Source organism: Plodia interpunctella, chromosome 11 (assembly GCF_027563975.2).
Source record: "Plodia interpunctella isolate USDA-ARS_2022_Savannah chromosome 11, ilPloInte3.2, whole genome shotgun sequence".
Lineage (NCBI taxonomy): Eukaryota > Metazoa > Arthropoda > Insecta > Lepidoptera > Pyralidae > Plodia > Plodia interpunctella.
Genome location: NC_071304.1, coordinates 6,906,447 through 6,925,744, shown reverse-complemented (window position 1 = coordinate 6,925,744; position 19,298 = coordinate 6,906,447). Strand labels below are relative to the sequence as shown.

Here is a 19,298-nt window from a genome sequence, read left to right as displayed (position 1 = left end):
ATAATATTCATAGGTCATAGACAAATTCAGTCATTGACAGAACTGGTTCAACTAGGACAATTTTGTAGTAAGTGGGCAGGGACTAGATAAATCATATACATTGTATTTTATTCCACATGAATATTCACGTTTATCTTCATTAATATTACTTTTGCACACGTATCGGACATTGACTCCCAAATATTAATTATTATGAAAAGAAATCAGTAATCCTAATCCTAACTAATATTACAATGCGAAAGTAATTTTATTTGTGTGTTTATTTATTTGTTTGTTACCTCTTCACGCTCTATCTACTCAATCAATCTTCTTCGATTAATTTCAGTCTTCTTGAAATTTTGCATACATGTAGTTTAAAGTTTGGAGAAGGATATAGAATATTTCATCCCGGAAAAAACTGTTCTCATGAGATATCTACGCGGGCGAAGCCGCGGGCAAAGGCTAGTTATTAATATTTCCACAAATCTAAAGTAGCAGGCCATTTTTTCACGTTTTTAAGTTTCATATCGTATTGTATAAAATATTTTGATGAGCTTATCCTATAGTAATTAATACTTGGAGTTTGTTTTTGCAGTTTACACGAGAGGAAACAATAAAATATTATATGTAATAATAACCTTTTCAGGTAAATGATTTATTTTTTTGGGTAAAAGGAAATGTTCCGAGAGCTACCTCAAGGAATTCGGTAAAAAAAAGAAAGGAACTGTTGAAGTCGATTGCTATCCACAGGAAATCAGATAATGTTCATCAGGGTCAGTAACCCAGGAATTTTAACTACCAGGTGTCCTCTAAACTAGGTCAATTTTTGAAAGTGTTTATAAGTACACTCCGACAAAATTTGGATGTATTGGCATTTATACTGCTGCTATACAGAAAAAGTTGTGAATTTGTTATTTGTACATGAATTTTTTTTAGAATAATATGTATACTGTATATGTATTTAAAAATAATTGAAACGTATTTGGAATGAGCAAAAAAAGACTGTGCCTATTAAATAATATTACAGGATTTAATAAATATGTTTAAAAAATAATCACATATTTTCCGTATGACGGTAATGAAAAAAAAAACAGGATATATCTAAACTTTTTTTATAATATTTTGAACTGAAGCATCAAAAAGTAACAATCTATTCAATGCAATTACCTTTGTAAAAAACATCTTACGATTCACCAAGCCGATCCTAAGGAACTGTGATTTATATGAACGAAGGGGTTTTATACGAACGTTACTAGCTGCGTATATAGCTTTGGGATATAATATATCTACCTATGTGAAAAGTGCTTATGGGAATGTTATAGAAACATAGACAACAATTATCATTATTTCTATTAAATTCTCAAGAGTTCAAATAAAATAATCATATTATTATTATCTTTTAAAACTTCTCGTTCGAGTACTAGAGAGCGATATTAATCTAGCAGAGACTATAGCTGCAAAAAGTGACCCATTTCCCACCATCAGTTTTCCTAGTTATTGTCTTGGGGTGATTGCATGCTATAGTCTGTATTCTAGATTATAGCACAGCTGTGTTCCGATTATGTTGATACTTGGTGCATAAACTCAATATGTGATTATAATGGCTTGGGTATATTTTCTGCTAAATATCAAGCACACAGAATATAGTTTTTCATTCAACGATGATATTATCACAAATTTTTGTACGACAAGAATCATAGATAATATAAAACAATGTTTATTTAAGCATAAGCTAATGAATCAGTAATTCAATCAACCATCACTAAAATTACCATAATATTATCGGTCATAAAAATACAAACCTCTAGTCGACCTTGTCATGCAAGAATTTTATTACAAATCAAACGCCTCTTGTCAAGTTAAGTGATGGAAAATCACTCGATTGAAGTAAAGTACAAATTCAAAGTTATAATATAGGTCAAATCAGTTAAAATTAGCTTACATACAATAAAAGACAGTTTTATATGATAATATGTTAAGCATACCTAAAACTTGTTCACGTTTAGGCTTTATATGTAGGCAATATGTGTACAATACATACATTTGGATAATGGTAGTTGCATACAAGATGTTATCAGGCAGTTTTCTACCATTGTTGTCCAGTGAATGACTAAAGTGATCATTGCGTGCTCCGTCTGCTTATGCTGCCCTGGTACATTGTTCGTAGTATTGTTTATGTTAACGCGATTTATCTAGTCTTTTTGTTTATTATTGTTGCGGTTATTATCTTCGAAATAAGTATTCCTGTTCTATGGAGTTTCCTTTTCTTATTATTTCCTCGTTTACCGAAGAATGTTTCTTTATATGATATTTAATATACGCGTCTTTTTCAACACACATTTAAAGTAAACATTATGTTTTTTAGGCGAATGATAAATAACTCACAAACAAATAGTCAAAATACCTCAGTTATTTTTTTCTTACACTTTTGCGCCCTCAAGGTTTTGCTCTTGTGGGAGTTTCAGGATTGAAGTAAGTTTTACTCAATCTTACCGTATTTCATTGCTTGTATTGAAATTGAAGTGCATATTTTGTACTTCTTCGCATTTACCTCTATAATACAGAGAACCGAGCCTTACTGTTTGTCGAAATCGCAGCTAAGTTAGAAGGTTTATGTAGAAACTTGGATGTAGAAACTTGGAGTGCAGTCATCTAGCAATAAATAAGTAGTTGAATGACGCACGCGCAAGCGGTAAACTAGCGAGGTAACGGAGTATGGAGGACCACACACAGAGCGTGGCAGGTGAAGCATACTATGGTTAACTGACTATGGTTGTTGGGTGAAGTGATAGACAAGTAGTTTCGCATGGCATTGTAAACAAAAGATAAAACTTAACAATATTTATTTGCCACTAATAACGCACAGATACGAGAACGCTTACAGGATTTATTTCAGTCATTTTATGAATTAAATTAATATCAATTCATTATTTTTGTGCAAAATATATACATATTTAAACCAACATGCAAGTTGACTTAAGTAAACTTTGTCTTGTTCTTTTTTACCAGGTAACTACCCAATGTGCGATTTTATAGTGTAATAAGTACAATTTTGTGGGAGAATTAAAAACATTCTTGATTTGTCGTGTCGTGTTTTTATAAAAATAGGACAATATAAACACTGTATAAATACGTTTAAGTATAGTAATGTCGTCCATATTTCTCATATTTATAGCGAGTGCATAAAAGACAGAAAAAAAAATTGTATATATATAATTCTATAATGGTATCAAAACACAACAAATTATGCATCCGGTGCATATCATACGCAGGCAGTTCATTGGCGCCTGCGCACAAAGTGCTAACATTGCGCATAGCAACGCCTTGTCTCACAGTGCAAGGCTAACCGGATTTAATTAGAATAAGTTGTTACTGAAAATACGGTTTACTTATATATAAATTAAAAGGTAAAATTACTTTAACTTGTTCTGATATTATGAATACATAATTCGTCTGATAAGTTCTAAATATGCATTGCTCATGTCTAACATATTGAGACTTGAAGTTAAAGTCAGTTTTATGTTATAAATCTCATCATTTTAGTAGTAATGCTTCAATCATATGTGAAAGAAATATGTGTAAGTTAATTAACATATTAGCGTTAATTAGAAGAGTGTAAGTTCAAACTTATTAAGAAGGTTCGTATAATATAATACGTTGAGACAGGCTATCCAGAATCGCAATATCCTTATATTAGTAAGTAAAAATACTTGATTGATATACGGGCTCAGTGACACAAAATTAGTCTTGGCCTCCAACCTGAGACCATGGCAACGTCCCGTCTCACGTAGTAAAAATCTTTTTTATAGCTTTATTGTTAGTAATTAATCACATTTAAAGCGTAATATTGTGTGTTCATCTCGGTGTATAACCGACTGAGAAAGCGGTCCTTTTCTAGTCTGTGTCGTGGTAAACGAGTGCGTAGGCTTTTACGCTATCTTCACAAACACTTTCGCGCTATCTCTCGATCGCGTCTTTTGTGTCCTTCTGTATTTGTCTAATGTACCGTGAAATAACTGCGCTTATGCATTTGCTGCAGTTTTAGTTCTACAGTCTTACTTCTATTGTAGTGAAGTGGTGAGAATAGTATTTTAGTGAAATACATTTCTCACTACTTCACTATCAATTCACTGGCGTTATAGCCACCATTGATTTAATTATTTTAGTCATAAGTTTATGAAAAACAAATCCTCAATAAATATGGCGAACAAATGCAAATAATATTTGATTACTATAGCGACCATCAAAAAGTAATTAAGCGTTCAGTGACGTAAGTACTAGCTAATGAATGCTCTTTTCCAGTTAAGTGTGGAATAATATTGGTTGGGAGAAATCTAACTTGCAAGATTTGTTTATAGACAGACAAGCAAACATCGGGGCAGTTGAAATTAAATAAAAGCTTGTAAAATATTATTAAACCAATGTCCAGTTCCCTTTTGCAGTTCATTGTTATAATTAAAGAGTATGTATGCATGTATGCCGGTGTGTTGGAGGAGTTTGCCGGAGTTTGAATAATTCTGATTAGCATACTAATTTAATACAATTTATTTTGATCCAAATTTTGTCTTTTTTTGACGGTGAATTATTTATGTACTTGTAAATTGACACTTAAATAAATACTCGCATTTTCCAATTCCACAGAAATAGACAAGAGATTGCGGGATGAGGTAAAAATATGTTTTTATTCGTCTATATCAGCACAAAAACACATTAAAGACGGATGATCAAATAACAAGAGGGGCTGGTATTACCTTACCCTTTCAATTCCACGATATGCTAACTCATTCCTGATACTTGTGTGTTAAGTGCACTTGGAAAAATGCCGTTTAAGATTTTGTTACAAGCGATATTAAATTCTATATCTCCCGTTTATTGAATTTGTCTCTATTTGATTTTAATTTTTTTAGACAAATATTATAGATATTTATTTTACATTGCGTTTAAATTGTTTCCTACAATATGTAATTTCTCTATGATTTAGGGAAGTCAAAAACAAAGCATTTATTCAGAGGTTAGACCTTCCACGTCAAAATGTTATATATATATTTATTATTATACTAGCATTTCGGAGCGACCATACATGTATATAAATTAAAACATATTAAATATCGATCTAGTTAGGATAGTAAAACTAAATTGTAATATTGTTTTGCAAATTCGTAGCGTTCGTAGCGCTTTGCTACGAGGCTTCTACAAGAACTAACTTTTTTGAAGTTTTGTTAGAAGTCCACCGATCTTAAATCGTCTATTGCATTGGAATATTATGTAGGGTCTAATAACATTCTACACTCGTGAATATATTTTCTGTGTCCCGCGGAGAAGCCCAGGAAGCAAAAGCATTCCAAGATTAATTAAAGTAATAGTAAATATTGATTAATTCTTAGTAAACTAGTAAGTAAGTTGAACGCCATATTTTAATACAATTAAAATTCTTGATTAATCCACATATAACGAAACTATTATATAATATAATAGTTTTATAGATACATAGATTGCAAGCTTAGTGGTACAATTGTCATTCTGAAATAGTGAAAAATTGCTGAAAAACTTGTAAACTTTTAAAATTGAGAGGAGTCAATTAAAAAATTTATAAATGGCACTGTTACATTCCCCTTTGTTTTCATATCCAGACCAATGGAAGCAAACATCTGTCGATTTTAGGTATGCCTAGCTTATGTGCCAAATGTAATGAATTAAATGTTTAGTATATTTAAAAAACTGACAAAACCTAAAAATACACTGGTTTGAAGTTGAAAGATATATTGCTTTACGCAGTTAGTACCGCTGCATCTGTCGACCATGCAGAAATATACATTTTATTTCATGTTTAGAAATAGTTGTAAAAATAACGATAACGTGTGGAAAATATTCCAGTCAGCACAATGAAAATACAGTTGTAGTGTTGTATTGTAAGAAACTCAATATGTTGTACCTACAAGATATTATACTATTATACCTAAGAAAATTTGTCTCTCGTTTTTTTTTACTTGCTTCTCGTGCTCCCATGCGTCCCAGCCGAGTATTCAAGAGAACTTAAAGAGAGAAACCAGGAAAATAATTTTTATTGCGTAATTTGTTTATGGCCAGTATTTTTATCTAAATTTAAATTGGGCGACATGGATATTGTGATCCAATTCCGAATATAACCGTCTTCAAATAACGCCTATTCAGAAATGGGCGGCAAAGCTGGGTAGGCCAGGACCATCACCTCTCACTTGTGATTCCGATTCATTTATAACTCGTAATATTTTTTAGATAAAACTAAATAAATATTCTCAAAAAGTCTTTACATATTTGTTCTAATTGATGTTGCGTTCAATATTCAGCAAATCAATAAGAAAAATGAGTAGCTAAGCTTTAGTGTAGTTTTATTTAAATATATATTTTTTCGTTACGTTTATTAAATAGTACCTAGATAACTTTTACAAACATAACTAAGTAATACTTGCTTATCAGTAGCGACTTCATGCCTCTCATGCATGCATTTGAGAACTTTGTATGAATAGTGTCAGAAAACGTGCCAATTTGTTTATACAACTTCATATTGCTTGTCTAGTAACGTTACATTGTAAGTGTGACCTGCAATTCGCAACGTTCGATGCACGTGGAGGAAATTGCATAAACTATACCTACGTATTGTTGCTTTGTTTTATATAATAAAAAATACCATTAAAATATACCATATGAGTAGGTCCACATCGTATTCAGGTGTCCTGTTAGCCTGTTTAGTAGTATAAAAAAAGTAGGGAAAATATAAGAATGCTTATATTTTACTAGCGCCCATCCCGGTTTCGCTCGACTAAGACCAAATAAATTGTACACCTAAACCTTCCTCAAGAATCATACTATTTATTGATGTAAATCTTACAAACATTTTTGAGTTTATAGCATTCATACAAACAGACGCGACCGGGGGACTAGGGATATATAAGTACTAAATAAGTGTATAGGCGATAGCAAGTTCGTGTGCACAGAAAAGCGTGATTTACGATAACAACATTGTAACACCATAAGAAGCTGATTACAAAATGATCCGGAGTGAAATGTCAAAGACGCACTTATTTATGGTCTCCGAGTCGGATTACTATATCATAATGGTTTTATATGTATATATATATGAATACCCTATATCAAGTAGCCTAACGAGGCTAGCATATTGCGAAACGATAAAATTCTGCTGAATCTAAAAACAAAGCGTTATGTTACTTTGTCTATCACAATAAGTCTACAATTTCATTTATTAGATTTCGTGAACATTATTGGAATAAATATTTATTTCCAAATCGTAAGCAAATATGTAGGTAACCGAAATAAAATGCTTTATCGCTTTTCAACAAACGGGCATGCGGCCCATCATATGAATTGACCAATATAGGAGTAAATAAATAAAATAAAGGTTTATTTATCTTACAATAAAATATTTTACAATAAGTATATTAGGAGTAGAATAATATACGACGTAATAAACAATAGATTTCGGAGAGGTTTCATATTTTCTGACATTGATACATAGGTATTCAGGTTTCTCAACCTACAACAGGTTTCTCAAGATTCGAATTTTCTTCAATTAAACTATTGTATTTCATTGCACTAAAATATATGTGCTACATGAACTCAATTCAACTACAACAATTTTGATAAATTTCAATCATAACCTATAACGCTCTTGTTACGAGTATATGCCTAATTATCACATACCTACTTTATTAGTAAAGATTGTGCAAATACATTCGCACCTTTTATGTGTTGTCATAAGATAATTTCGTAACGGATTTGACTATTACATTTATGGTATTACGCGTTGCGACAACGATGCGCAGTTCATTAAATATCTGTGTATACATTATGGTTTTCAGGCTTATTCCTCTATACTTCATGATAAATGTTTTGTTGGTTACGAAAAGCGCCCTTTAGGTTTCGATGGCTGTGAAATCATGAAATATACGATATAAATGGTCATATATTATGATCGCGTTGATTTACAAGTTTGCTTTTGGACAGCTGTAAAAGACCAAAACAAGAGAAAAATAGTTTTGACAGACTGACTTAGTGATCCTATAAAGGTTCCGTATTAACCTTTTGGGGTAAGGAACTAAAAAAAGGCTCGTAATAAAAGAAATATTTTTTTTCTGTCTATAAGAATTATATAATTATTATTTATAAGTTTGAAACCTATCGAAGACAAAGTGGAGGCCTTTGTCCAGCTGTGGGACAAAACAGGCTATTAAAAAAAATAATCCACGTTACCAGTCGAGTTTGGAGCCTTGTTACCCACCCCTAATGTTGTCGTGTTGTTGCAGCGTCAGCGGGTGGGCGTGCGCGCGGTGGCGTCGTCGCGGGCGTGCGTACGCGCGTTACAAACGCTCGCCCTCGCCGGACGACCATGCGCGCAGTGCCGACGCGCCGCGCCGCCAAACCGCGCGCACCATGCTTAACATGAAGCTGAAGGAACGCCTTGCGCTAACCATAAGCGCGCTGCTCGTCTTCTTCACCCTTATGCTCGTCGTCGACCTTCAAATGGACTATGGCATCTCGGGACATAGGGTCCCCTTACATGGCCGTGTCCGGATGGCAGACGACGCGGATAAGGGCAGATCTGCTTACATTGAATTTCGGAAGCGCTTCTTACAAAAAAGGTTGGTGTTGTGTTTGAAAAGTTCAGTTTGAAAAGTGCTTAATTATTGTGTGAAAATCTCAGTGTGCAATGCAATGGATATGATTTATTTTCTTTTTTGGTATGTATTTCTTCACTTTATTTATCTTCTTTTTTTCGGAAACTTTATGACTCGTATTTCTTTATATTAAAAAAATTTGGTAAAGTGGTTTTATTCGTAATATTTTACTAGCGTATAATATTAAATCTAGACTTTTAAAAATTGTGCCTACTACAGCAATTTTCTAGATTGCAGTAAACAATAATAGTACCATCATAATATCACCCTTTTTTTAACTAAAGGACCTCTTATTGATCTAAAATTATAGCACATATATCTTATCAAGAATTCATTGACCCTTTGATAAGGATTAGAAACCGTGCCGGCCGTAATTATAAAATGAATAGGCACCAATAAATTTCTTGAGAATCACTAAATACTTGTTAATGTCTTCTAGTAATTACAAGTCACTTAAAAACTTTTTAATGAGACGGGCATGTTAAATTGTTATTTTACGAAATAATTCGTCCGCTGTTGTGCTACAATATTGATATCAGGTTAATTACGTAAATTGGAAGTAGGTAATGTTTGGTGTCTTTTTAATGCACAGATAATTAAATTGTGAATATTTAAATAACCTATTGAGAATTATATGTCAATTATTCGTTTTGTATTTGTAGGCATTTATTAAACGTCAAAAGATAAATCTAATTTTCAGTGTCTCGATTAAAATGTAGGTAATTTTTATTTTCGGCATTAGCGTTGGTCTTCAGAATAATTATATTTATTAATGTTTATAGCCTCGACTTTTGTTATTAGCCTTGTATAACTGAGAGTGCTATAGGTATGTAGTGTTATCAGGCGTTATCAATTTGTTTGCCGCTTTGACAGTGTCTTCGGAGATAACATGATTTACTTTGCGCGTATAGTACTGACACAGTAATTTATTATGTGTTTGTTCAAATATTTTTGTTTTGTGATAGTCGTGTATTCTGGTCACCCTGTGCTTATCTAAGCGCAAAATGACATATAACAGGAAGATCACAAATAGGTACACGTTTATGTAAAAACCAAACACAAGTAGTATACGTTTATGTAAAAACCTTCAATCCCCGTGTACCAAATTTCGTTGCAGTAGATTTTGCGTGAAAGACTAACAAACATACACACACAAACTTTCGCATTCATGATATTAGTAGGATTTTAATATAGGCGTATCAAAATATGTGGAATTTAAATCACTTAAATATTGAATGCCTGTTTATCGATTTGTTCACATAAAAATGTAGCAACAAGTTATTTTACGCTTATTTTCTTAGCATACATTATGTTGCTAGCTCGGGCATTAAAATATTATATTATATATATTTATAGTTGTATTCGTACTAGTTTGTTACTTCTAAAAACGTTATTTACTTAACAAATTTTCTTGAAATTTCGTACACATGTAGGTAGTTTCATACGCTTTTTTTCAACTCGGAAAAAAATACTGCGAAAGTTTGTGAGCATGTATATTTATACGTATATTTGTTACTCTTTTACGCAAAATCTACTGAACGGATTATTATGAATTTGGTACACGGGTAGAATATAACCTGGAGTAACACATAGGGTACTTTTTATCCCGAAATACGGGAGCTACGGGAGCGAAGCCCCGGGGTGCAACTAGTACAATATATATTTATACGATACGATACGATATTGTTTTGCCCCATAATAAGATCGAGACAAAACAAATTTGTCTCTGAAGTTCACATGATCAAATCAATCATAATAAATGTAATTTGTAAAACTCAATGTTGTATTGTTATTTTGAATAAAACATTACTCAGTTAATTCGGTGAAGTATAAATAACAACAGCTGAACTACATAAACTAGTAAATTGTCCATCTGTTGACAATTTACCAGTTTTACTAAATGCTCCGTCGTTTTTCGCATAAGGTTACATACAAGTTAATACAGTTGACGACCTCTGGCGTGGTGGCCAGGGCACATGCGTATGAGACCTCTTATCATACGGATTCTTTACCAGGCGAATACAGGGTTACTTATGAATCATTAATTACCATTTAAATTCCAGTTAAATCCATGATAATGGACGTCATTAGTCTACTTTCAATCGAAATGTAATGAATACAGTATTGAATTAAAAAATATCGTCCAACCTACAAACAGTCAGTTGACATTGAAATATTTTTTAATTTATGTAAGTACATACACAGTATGAGATTCGGTAAAAAAAAGTCTTATCTAGTGTTAATGAATAATTAAACCGACATATAAGTATCTATAAAAACGAGCAAAAAAAATCACGGTTGATGTATGGGAGACCCGAAAATATTTATTTCATTTTATATTTTAGTATTTGTTGTTATAGCGGCAACAGAAATGCATTATCTGTGAAAATTTCAACTGTGAGACCAGGGGGCTTACCATCATCTCTTAACGCGACCCACTTTACGACCTAAACTGAACTGCATCACAAATTCGTACGATCGACTTAATTTTTAGTATGAATGCGATTCATTTTAGGTGCCTAAATTGAACTGACTTGCTTTGGAATCGTTCTGTAAAAGTTGATGGTAGGCCTGCAGCCCAACATAAACGGGATTTTAAATAATACGGTCTTGGTTCAACCTTTAGATACAGAACCCTAAAAATAGATGAATAAAATAAATAAATAATTAGTACATTTATTATTTATTTCAGTATGAATAAATCTCAATGGATTCTCGGTATATTACGATGGGGTATGCGTTGCGTGTTCCGAGAAAATGAAATTACTTCAGAATGTTGACCACTGCATCTGAGTTGGACGCTGCAATCAAACACGTCTTTAATCACGAAGAGATGTAGGGTTTTTAATACGAGTATATAACATATTTGGGATGTTTCTATATATGTGTGTGTAATAAAATGTCTATTAATAGAGTGGGATTCTTGACTGAGATACGTTTAGGTACTTACTTATAATAAAATATAAGAAAACCTTTGAGTAAGTTTCATTCAAACGCAAGTAAATATATTTTAATTTATTCCTCAAATCGCACCTGAAAAATATCAAAATTATAAAAAATAGAAAAAATTATAATTAGTAAATTACAAATCTAATACATATTTATTTAATGAGAATACAAAAAATGCACTTATATAAGTGTCAATATAAAAAAAATACGTTGAGTATGTCAGTCAAATAGACCGCCCCGAATTGTACCTGATGCGAATGTACCCATGCTGCTTGCGGCATTATGCCGCTGTATGCTAGCGATATGCGTTGCATCAGATATGACTCTGCGCGGAGGTTATAAAAATATTTAATAGATTTTCTAAAACACGCATGTAATGGTTAAGCTATAATTTGGAATATGATTTTAGTTCATAGATGCGCTTTGATATGAGTTTTTAGTATTTAGCTTTTAGCAAAAGTTTCTAGCTTCTTAATTTTAAAGGAAAACAACATCAGGAAAAAGGCATATTTAACGACATAATATAATATTGTGAAAAATAAACAAATATTTTCATATACATATGTAAGTATAATCTTTCTGATAAGACTGACCAATTTTGGCACTTTCATTAGTAGCTTGTTATCAATTTTATCGGCTTATATATCTTTATCATTTTATTATATATATTTGACGACCTCGGTGGCGCAGTGGTAAAGTTCTTGCCACTGAACCGAGAGGTCCCGGGTTCGATCCCCGGTCGGGTCATGATGGAAAATGATCTTTTTCTGATTGGCCCGGGTCTTGGATGTTTATTTATATATGTATCTATTTATAAAATATAGTATCGTTGAGTTAGTATCCCATAACACAAGTCTCGAACTTACTTTGGGGCTAACTCAATCTGTGTGATTTGTCCTAATATATTTATTTATATTTATTTATCATCAGAATTATCGTTCGACTTGTCCTACTAATATTATAAATGCGAAAGTTTGTGTGGATGTATATGTTTGTCTGTTTCTGTTTCAAGCAAAATCTACTGGACGAATTGTTATGAAATGTGGTAAACGGGTAGAATATAACCGGAAATAACTCATGGGGTACTTTTCATACCGGAATTGCCACGCGAGCAAAGCCTCGGGCGGAGCATTTAGTTGTAAATAAATCCGTTTTGTCCATTTCATTATATGTATATGAAACCAATCTAAAGTACATAACTAATGTGAAGAAGATATTTTATCTAGGTAAGTACCTATTATAGTAGATAAAACAAACAAGCTATGATTTATTTAATAATTTTACGACTTTGGAATTTGTATTCATGCAGAATTTATCGTTAGGAAATGTATAGGTATTTTTGTGAGAATTATAACGAAATTAGTCCGTCCGTGTAGCTATAAAAATTATGAACGGTGCAGGAAATTAATCAACGAGTTGATTAAAAGATGGCGAGTTGTATGCTTCGTTTTTACGGCATAAGTATGTACTCCAGAAAAAACAATCGGCATGACTTACCCAAATGAACCTCTTTATGCGTAAACTAAAGTAGCTTGTTAGATTAAGTAGGAATAATTCCTAATAATTTCCGGCTACATAATGTGCAAACGAGTACTTATCACAGTAAAGTTATATAAAACTAACTATGCTCCTTGTCTCATCTCCTAAAAACACTGTAACTAAAGTACTTAAATAAAAATGTATATAGAGTTTTAATAGTATTGCATATATGCCACACTGTCGTACATTTTATAAAAATATGCTTAAATTAAAAGCGTCACCAGATACGTCCCGTCTTTATAAAAGAACAATGCATTAATTATTTTGCCATCAACGCGGGACAAATATAGAAAATAAGCGAAATATGAGCGCGCTACTCACAATTTTTTGCTAAATAACAATAGACGCATAATGAAATAATACGCGAGTTGACAAAGAACTCTGAACAGAAGTTTGCGCAGTTTCCCCAAAGGTCTGCGTTTATTGTTCTTTAATAACGAATATTTGCTTTAGTACGACAATAAAATGTCAAGCAATTATCCCTTGTTTATTATAGTGATTGATATTGAACTACTGTGGTCTTATTTCTCTACGGATAACTTGTCAATCAAACCAACATGAGGTTTGTTAAAGCAGCGCTCAAGGAAAATAAGTATTTTAGCTATGATAAAAGCTAAATTAGGTACACAAAAATGACTTGACCTGTTCAATTTTCTGTATAAGGATTAAAACTAAAGTGAGAATAGATATGTTCATTTTAACACTGATATAACTTGATTGAAATATCAAATTTGAATCTTTCTGTGAATGGGTTCTGCCATGACTCGCCTTAAGGTTGAAAGTTGTCGTCTTGACCTATTATTATTTATTGAATGATACGTACAATACGGAAATATTCTATGGATTATGGAATAAATAACTTAAAAAATAGACTGTAACATAGACTATAAATAAAATAACAAAACTTCAATTTATCTGCCTAATTTTTTAGTGAAATTATTTTCATCTACAAAATTATTCATCTCTGAAACTATTTTTTTCGTAAGAAAACTAAAAAAGTCATTGACGAATCCACCACACCCACCACATCGTTAATAGTAATTAGATACTTAATGTAATTAATTAGATATCAAAATAATAAAGTGATAGGTACGCCTGGACGTAATTAAGTGGCACATCGCCTCGCATGCCCCGGTCTCGTGTCGGGAATTAATAAACAATCACAACACTTGCACTGTGTTGTTGACCCTCATTCACCAACTGCTGCATTATGATATTGAGATCAACTTTATCCTACCAATATTATAAATGCGAAAGTTTGTGAGGTTGTTACTCTTTCACGCAAAATCTACTGGACGGATCGTTATGAAATTTCGTACATGGGTAGAATATAAACTGGAATAACACATAACGGTACTTTTTATCCTGAAATAAGTAACTAGATTGTGTGTATGATCCGCGTTTCGCGGTATTCACAACCGTTCAAGTATGTAGGTTCCTACGATTGCTATGAAAACATGAATGACCTTCCACATACATAAGTAGTATCCATAAATCTGTAGGAAATTCCTTAGATTTTCATCATACCTACACACAGCACAGTAAGCAGCGATAAAAACTCCTTACAATGCTTCTATTATGTTCATGGTTGTATTATGGTAGGAAGATAAGAGTTGTCTTCTGTCCTTGAACATTTAACAAACAATTGGTAATATTAATACTACTAATATTTATCATATCACCTCTCTACCATAGCACAGTCTTTGTTATGGTTGAATAAGGAAGATGGACCATATTAAACACGAAATAAAATTTTTTGTAATTTTCAAATCGCATTTTTTTAAATCCTATCCTTTTTATTTCAAACAGATTCTTTTTGTGAATCTTTCATTAAAAATAAATGATTTCGTGATCTTTCTATAAGATAACTTACATCACTGAAGCGTCGGAACTCAAGATCGGTCCGGTCTATTGAGAATTTTATATATTTTCATATTAGGTTTCTGATCTTAGTTTTGATTTTTCACTAGCAACGGCAACAGTTCCCGCGAGTATGAGCAGTCAGCGCCGAGCGAGACTAGCGGCGGGGGGGATGCGGAGCCCAGGACCCCGGCGCCCCCCCTCGATCACTACGAGGACCTTATCTGGATCATCCGTGAACAGCTCAACGGTGGCGCTGAGACCAACGTAGTTATCATCCCACCGCAGAAAGACATGAACATCCTCAGGGCAGAAAACCCAACTATTGGGGAAATGGAAGACTTGGAGCCAAGGTGAGTGTAACAAAATCTGTTAATACTACAGCTGTGTGAATTCCAATACCAGGGATGTCTTTGGTGAAGGAATTCGCATAGTTGTAGTATGGCGATTGGGGCTGGGGTTCAGTGCTCTATGTGGAGCCCTGAACTCCAGTTTGCTCGAGTAAAACTATATACTGAAAAAGGAGCCTATATGTTACTCCTGAAGGTTTCTTCTGTCTCTGTGCCAATATCAAAATCGCCCCAGTAATTTATCATTGAGCTTGTGTTAATGAGGATCCAATATATTTTTTTATATTTTATATTTACAAAAATATAATTAATTTTAGAAATGTCACAGAATAATAGAACATTCAAATTCAAAATTCTTTTATTCATTTTAGGATGATATACATCACTTATTAACGTCAAAAAAATTACTTATACTATGTCTACTGCCGGCATCCAAAGCGCAGGTGAAGAAGAAGCGGCGCAACAAACTTCACCGCAGCAGCCTTTTCTCCAAGGACGTCAATTAACAAATATAGGTCTTATACATATATTTAAAATTAGGAGGACGAATTTACATCATTATTAAAAATGTCAAAAGTTGAATGAATAAATAAAATAAAAAAGTTGTATTTCCAATAAAATTATTAAAAATTGTCACACAAAAAAATATATAAATAAAAAGCTAAATGTACAAAATGTACGTAATAATGTCATAAATCATACATATGTTATGAGGATACTGCACCATGCTTGGGCCAAACATTATTGTCGTTCACATATTCATCAGACTTGTAATATGCCTCTTTACAAAGTACTTATTTTATATAATTTCTAAATTTTTTGTCCGGCAAATCAAGAATCCATTTAGGCAATTTATTATAAAAACGGTTACAGTTCCCAACAAAAGACGTTCTAACTTTGGCCAACCTATGCCCGGGGACAAACAATTTATCTTTATTACGTAAGGCTCTATCAGTGTAATCACCAACTTTTTTAAGTAGGTTTAAATTTTTCCGGATATGCATAATGTTGTCAAATATGTATTGAGAGGGTAAAGTTAAAATATTAACCTTTAAAAAAATCTCTTAATATCAACAGTTTGTAACATATCTTTCAAGTAAGAAGCTATTAGCTCAATTGATTGTCATTGCTGTCGTTAAGCGCCTAAATTTATACAAGTACGTATAGTCAGTGCAGAAATAACCAAAAACCGAATTTAGTACTAAACTATAACAGTTTGACTTATAGCAGTTAACGGGTAATTTAATAAAACGAGTCGGGAAGGACATTACAAGCAAAACTGCGGCAAGTTGGGGACAGCTGACATCCACAAGTACGATTTATGCTGCTTCTTCCAAATTAAATTGCTGTTCGGTGGTTATTGCTGCAATTAACTTTGATAACGCCAAGTGAACTCTGGAATTGTCTTCCGAACCATGGGTAATATCTTTATGAGGTTATTACATAGTAAAACTTAATTTCACAGAAGACACGTTCTTTTATAAAATAAAGAGTGTGTTTTTAAAATTTATTACTCAAACATTATTATTTTCTTTTATGTATATAAATTTGTGATGTCCATTGGGACGTATGTAGGTAGTAGCCAAACCAGGTTTTATACATTTATAACATCAGCCGTGCTGCACGAACTTTCTGTTGACGCCTACAAAATTCAGCGCAATATGTAGCACGCCGCTTTTCATTCGCGAATGCCCGCTCTCTGAACTATGCATCAAAATCAAACAGGTTGGCCCCAGCGCCCCACGTAATTTCACCAAAACAAATATTAAGACAAATCCCGCGTGATGTCTGAGACGAATAAAAAATGTCATACCCGGCCTCTCGTTCGCGGCTAAACATTTTCAACGGATTTCATTTTATTCAGAACTATAAAAAAAGGATCATATCATACTTCCACGACGGCTGATTCTATAATATTATGAAACATCCGAGTCGACCTTTCTTTATCTTGTGAGGCAAATTTCACAAGGTTCGCGAGGAATCTTATTTAAAATCCAGTTACGGGCCTTGTACGAGATAGGCGCGGGTCTTTGACAATAAAACTAAATGGAATGAATGTATGATGGCTTCCTCAAAACCCTGTTTGTGATATGACGGGCCTCTTCTATTTAACTATGTATCTCATAGAAAAGGCTTCTTTAATACTCTGGTAATTTCGGAATTTTGTTTTCAGAATTGGCTAATTTCGTTATGAAATGATATGTTTTTGTTTTTAAGTTTACATAGACACGCATGATAAAGGAAATATATTCACACAATAATTTCATACATAGCAATTAAGTTAATGGTCAGAAATAAACTAGAGCCAAATATCAGAAATCGAAATAGAATAAAGCGTAAGTAACCCATCGTTTTATAGAAACACTTTTCACAAGTTGACATACAACTAGCGAGTCAGTGCTTTCTCGTCCATTTAGTATTCTAATCGACGATTTGTCTCCTCGGTAGATCCTGGCTTTTGGATTTCCACTGGCGCAAACTAAAAGAGTCAATAAATTTCCAGTAGCCGTCGGCTTCATTTCTAAATGCAGGTTATCGGAGCACGCCACAAATCGAGAATGCTCCATTCGCTCCTTAGTATTCAGTGTCGCATACGCTGTCGCTGGGAGCCTCATACTCACCTGAAGGTAGGCAAATCACGTGCACTTATGTGTTCCACGCAGCCAAAACCAACACGCCGACAGCGGAAAATCTTTCAAGTAAATCTTGTAACGACTTGGTTAGGATTGTGTGCGAGATTTTTAAAGTATCTCCTGAGATTACCAGCTTATACCAAGCCGAAATAGATGTGAGGTCAATATTAATTCATGACATGGTGCGATCCTTCTTCAGGTGATGGCACGTTATTGAGACGTCAATAGAATTGAAATTAGATTGAGAGTTGTTTGGATTTGTGTCGGTAGGTTTGGTTGGTTTTATTGCCGGAGAAACGATATGCGAATGATTACTTTTGCAAGCGCATTACAACCTAGTTTTCTTTTATAAACAATACGTTTTATCGTCCACGTCACTGAAAAAACATTTACGGAATTGAAACTAAAATAATATTTTCAAAGAAATAAGTAGAGCCTGAATGTACACTTTTAGCAGAGATATTAAATTATTTGTACGAGAATAACTTTGTAAAGCATCTTATAGAACGTATGAATGTAATTTTAAATCAGATATTTATTTTTAGTAGATTATATAATTCTAAAAGTACACAACTTTTAATTTAAGTAGATCACTCTTGTAGGCTCAGGTATATTTTTGACCTCTTTCTGCACACAACATAAGCTTTCTCCTAATCCTAGATCTATGTGTGTCCTTTTTTAACTTTATTTTTCATGGCTTTCCTCTTATAGTTTATTTTCCCTTCAATAAATTTCCTAATGAAATCATCGTTGGGCCAACATCTTTCCACATCTTGTTTCAATAACTTATACCAGTGATCAATTTTCGTCTACTGGTTTTAGCACTTTTTCCAGTCCAACGTATCTTCCATTCTTCTCCAGTAACATATTTCAAAAGCCAGACATTCTCTATCCCTCCTTATTAGCTTAAAGATTCGAACAATGATAAAAAACTTAGAGTAACTACATTGTTCGCAGCCTAAATGCATCAAATTTGGAGAAGTTTCAGTTGAAGATAGCTCAGCACGAGCTGTATGAGGAGAATGAGCCGCTGGTGGACGCCGTGCTGAAAGACATGGCTACCTCGCCCATCATCCACGCAGGTAAACAAAACATTTTTTTTTTAAACTATTAAAATTGAGAGTTAGTTTTCAATAAGTACTTATTAAAAAGATTTCTTTTATTTCCGTTTAAAATAACAATATGATTACTAATTGAATGTGTAACCATAATGAAGCGAACAATGTTTTAGAATTTTGATAAGAGTGAAGCGTGACATTTTTTTAAAAGAAAAATATGACTAACTGCTACTATCTCTAGAAAGATATGAAGGTTAC

General features: G+C 33.1%; 1 protein-coding gene across 4 annotated transcripts in view; it reads left to right on the top strand.

Annotated features, from left to right (window-relative positions):
* Positions 1 to 19,298, top strand: part of LOC128673681 (uncharacterized protein) — a 66,649-nt gene that overhangs the window by 36,713 nt on the left and 10,638 nt on the right. For all 4 annotated transcript variants that reach the window (XM_053751702.2, XM_053751703.2, XM_053751700.2 and 1 more), the window contains exons 3-5: positions 8,280 to 8,615; positions 15,110 to 15,352; positions 18,940 to 19,064. In XM_053751702.2, the coding sequence (XP_053607677.1) occupies positions 8,407 to 8,615; positions 15,110 to 15,352; positions 18,940 to 19,064 (577 nt within the window). In that variant the 5' untranslated portion in view covers positions 8,280 to 8,406. The remainder of the gene's footprint in view (positions 1 to 8,279; positions 8,616 to 15,109; positions 15,353 to 18,939; positions 19,065 to 19,298) is intronic.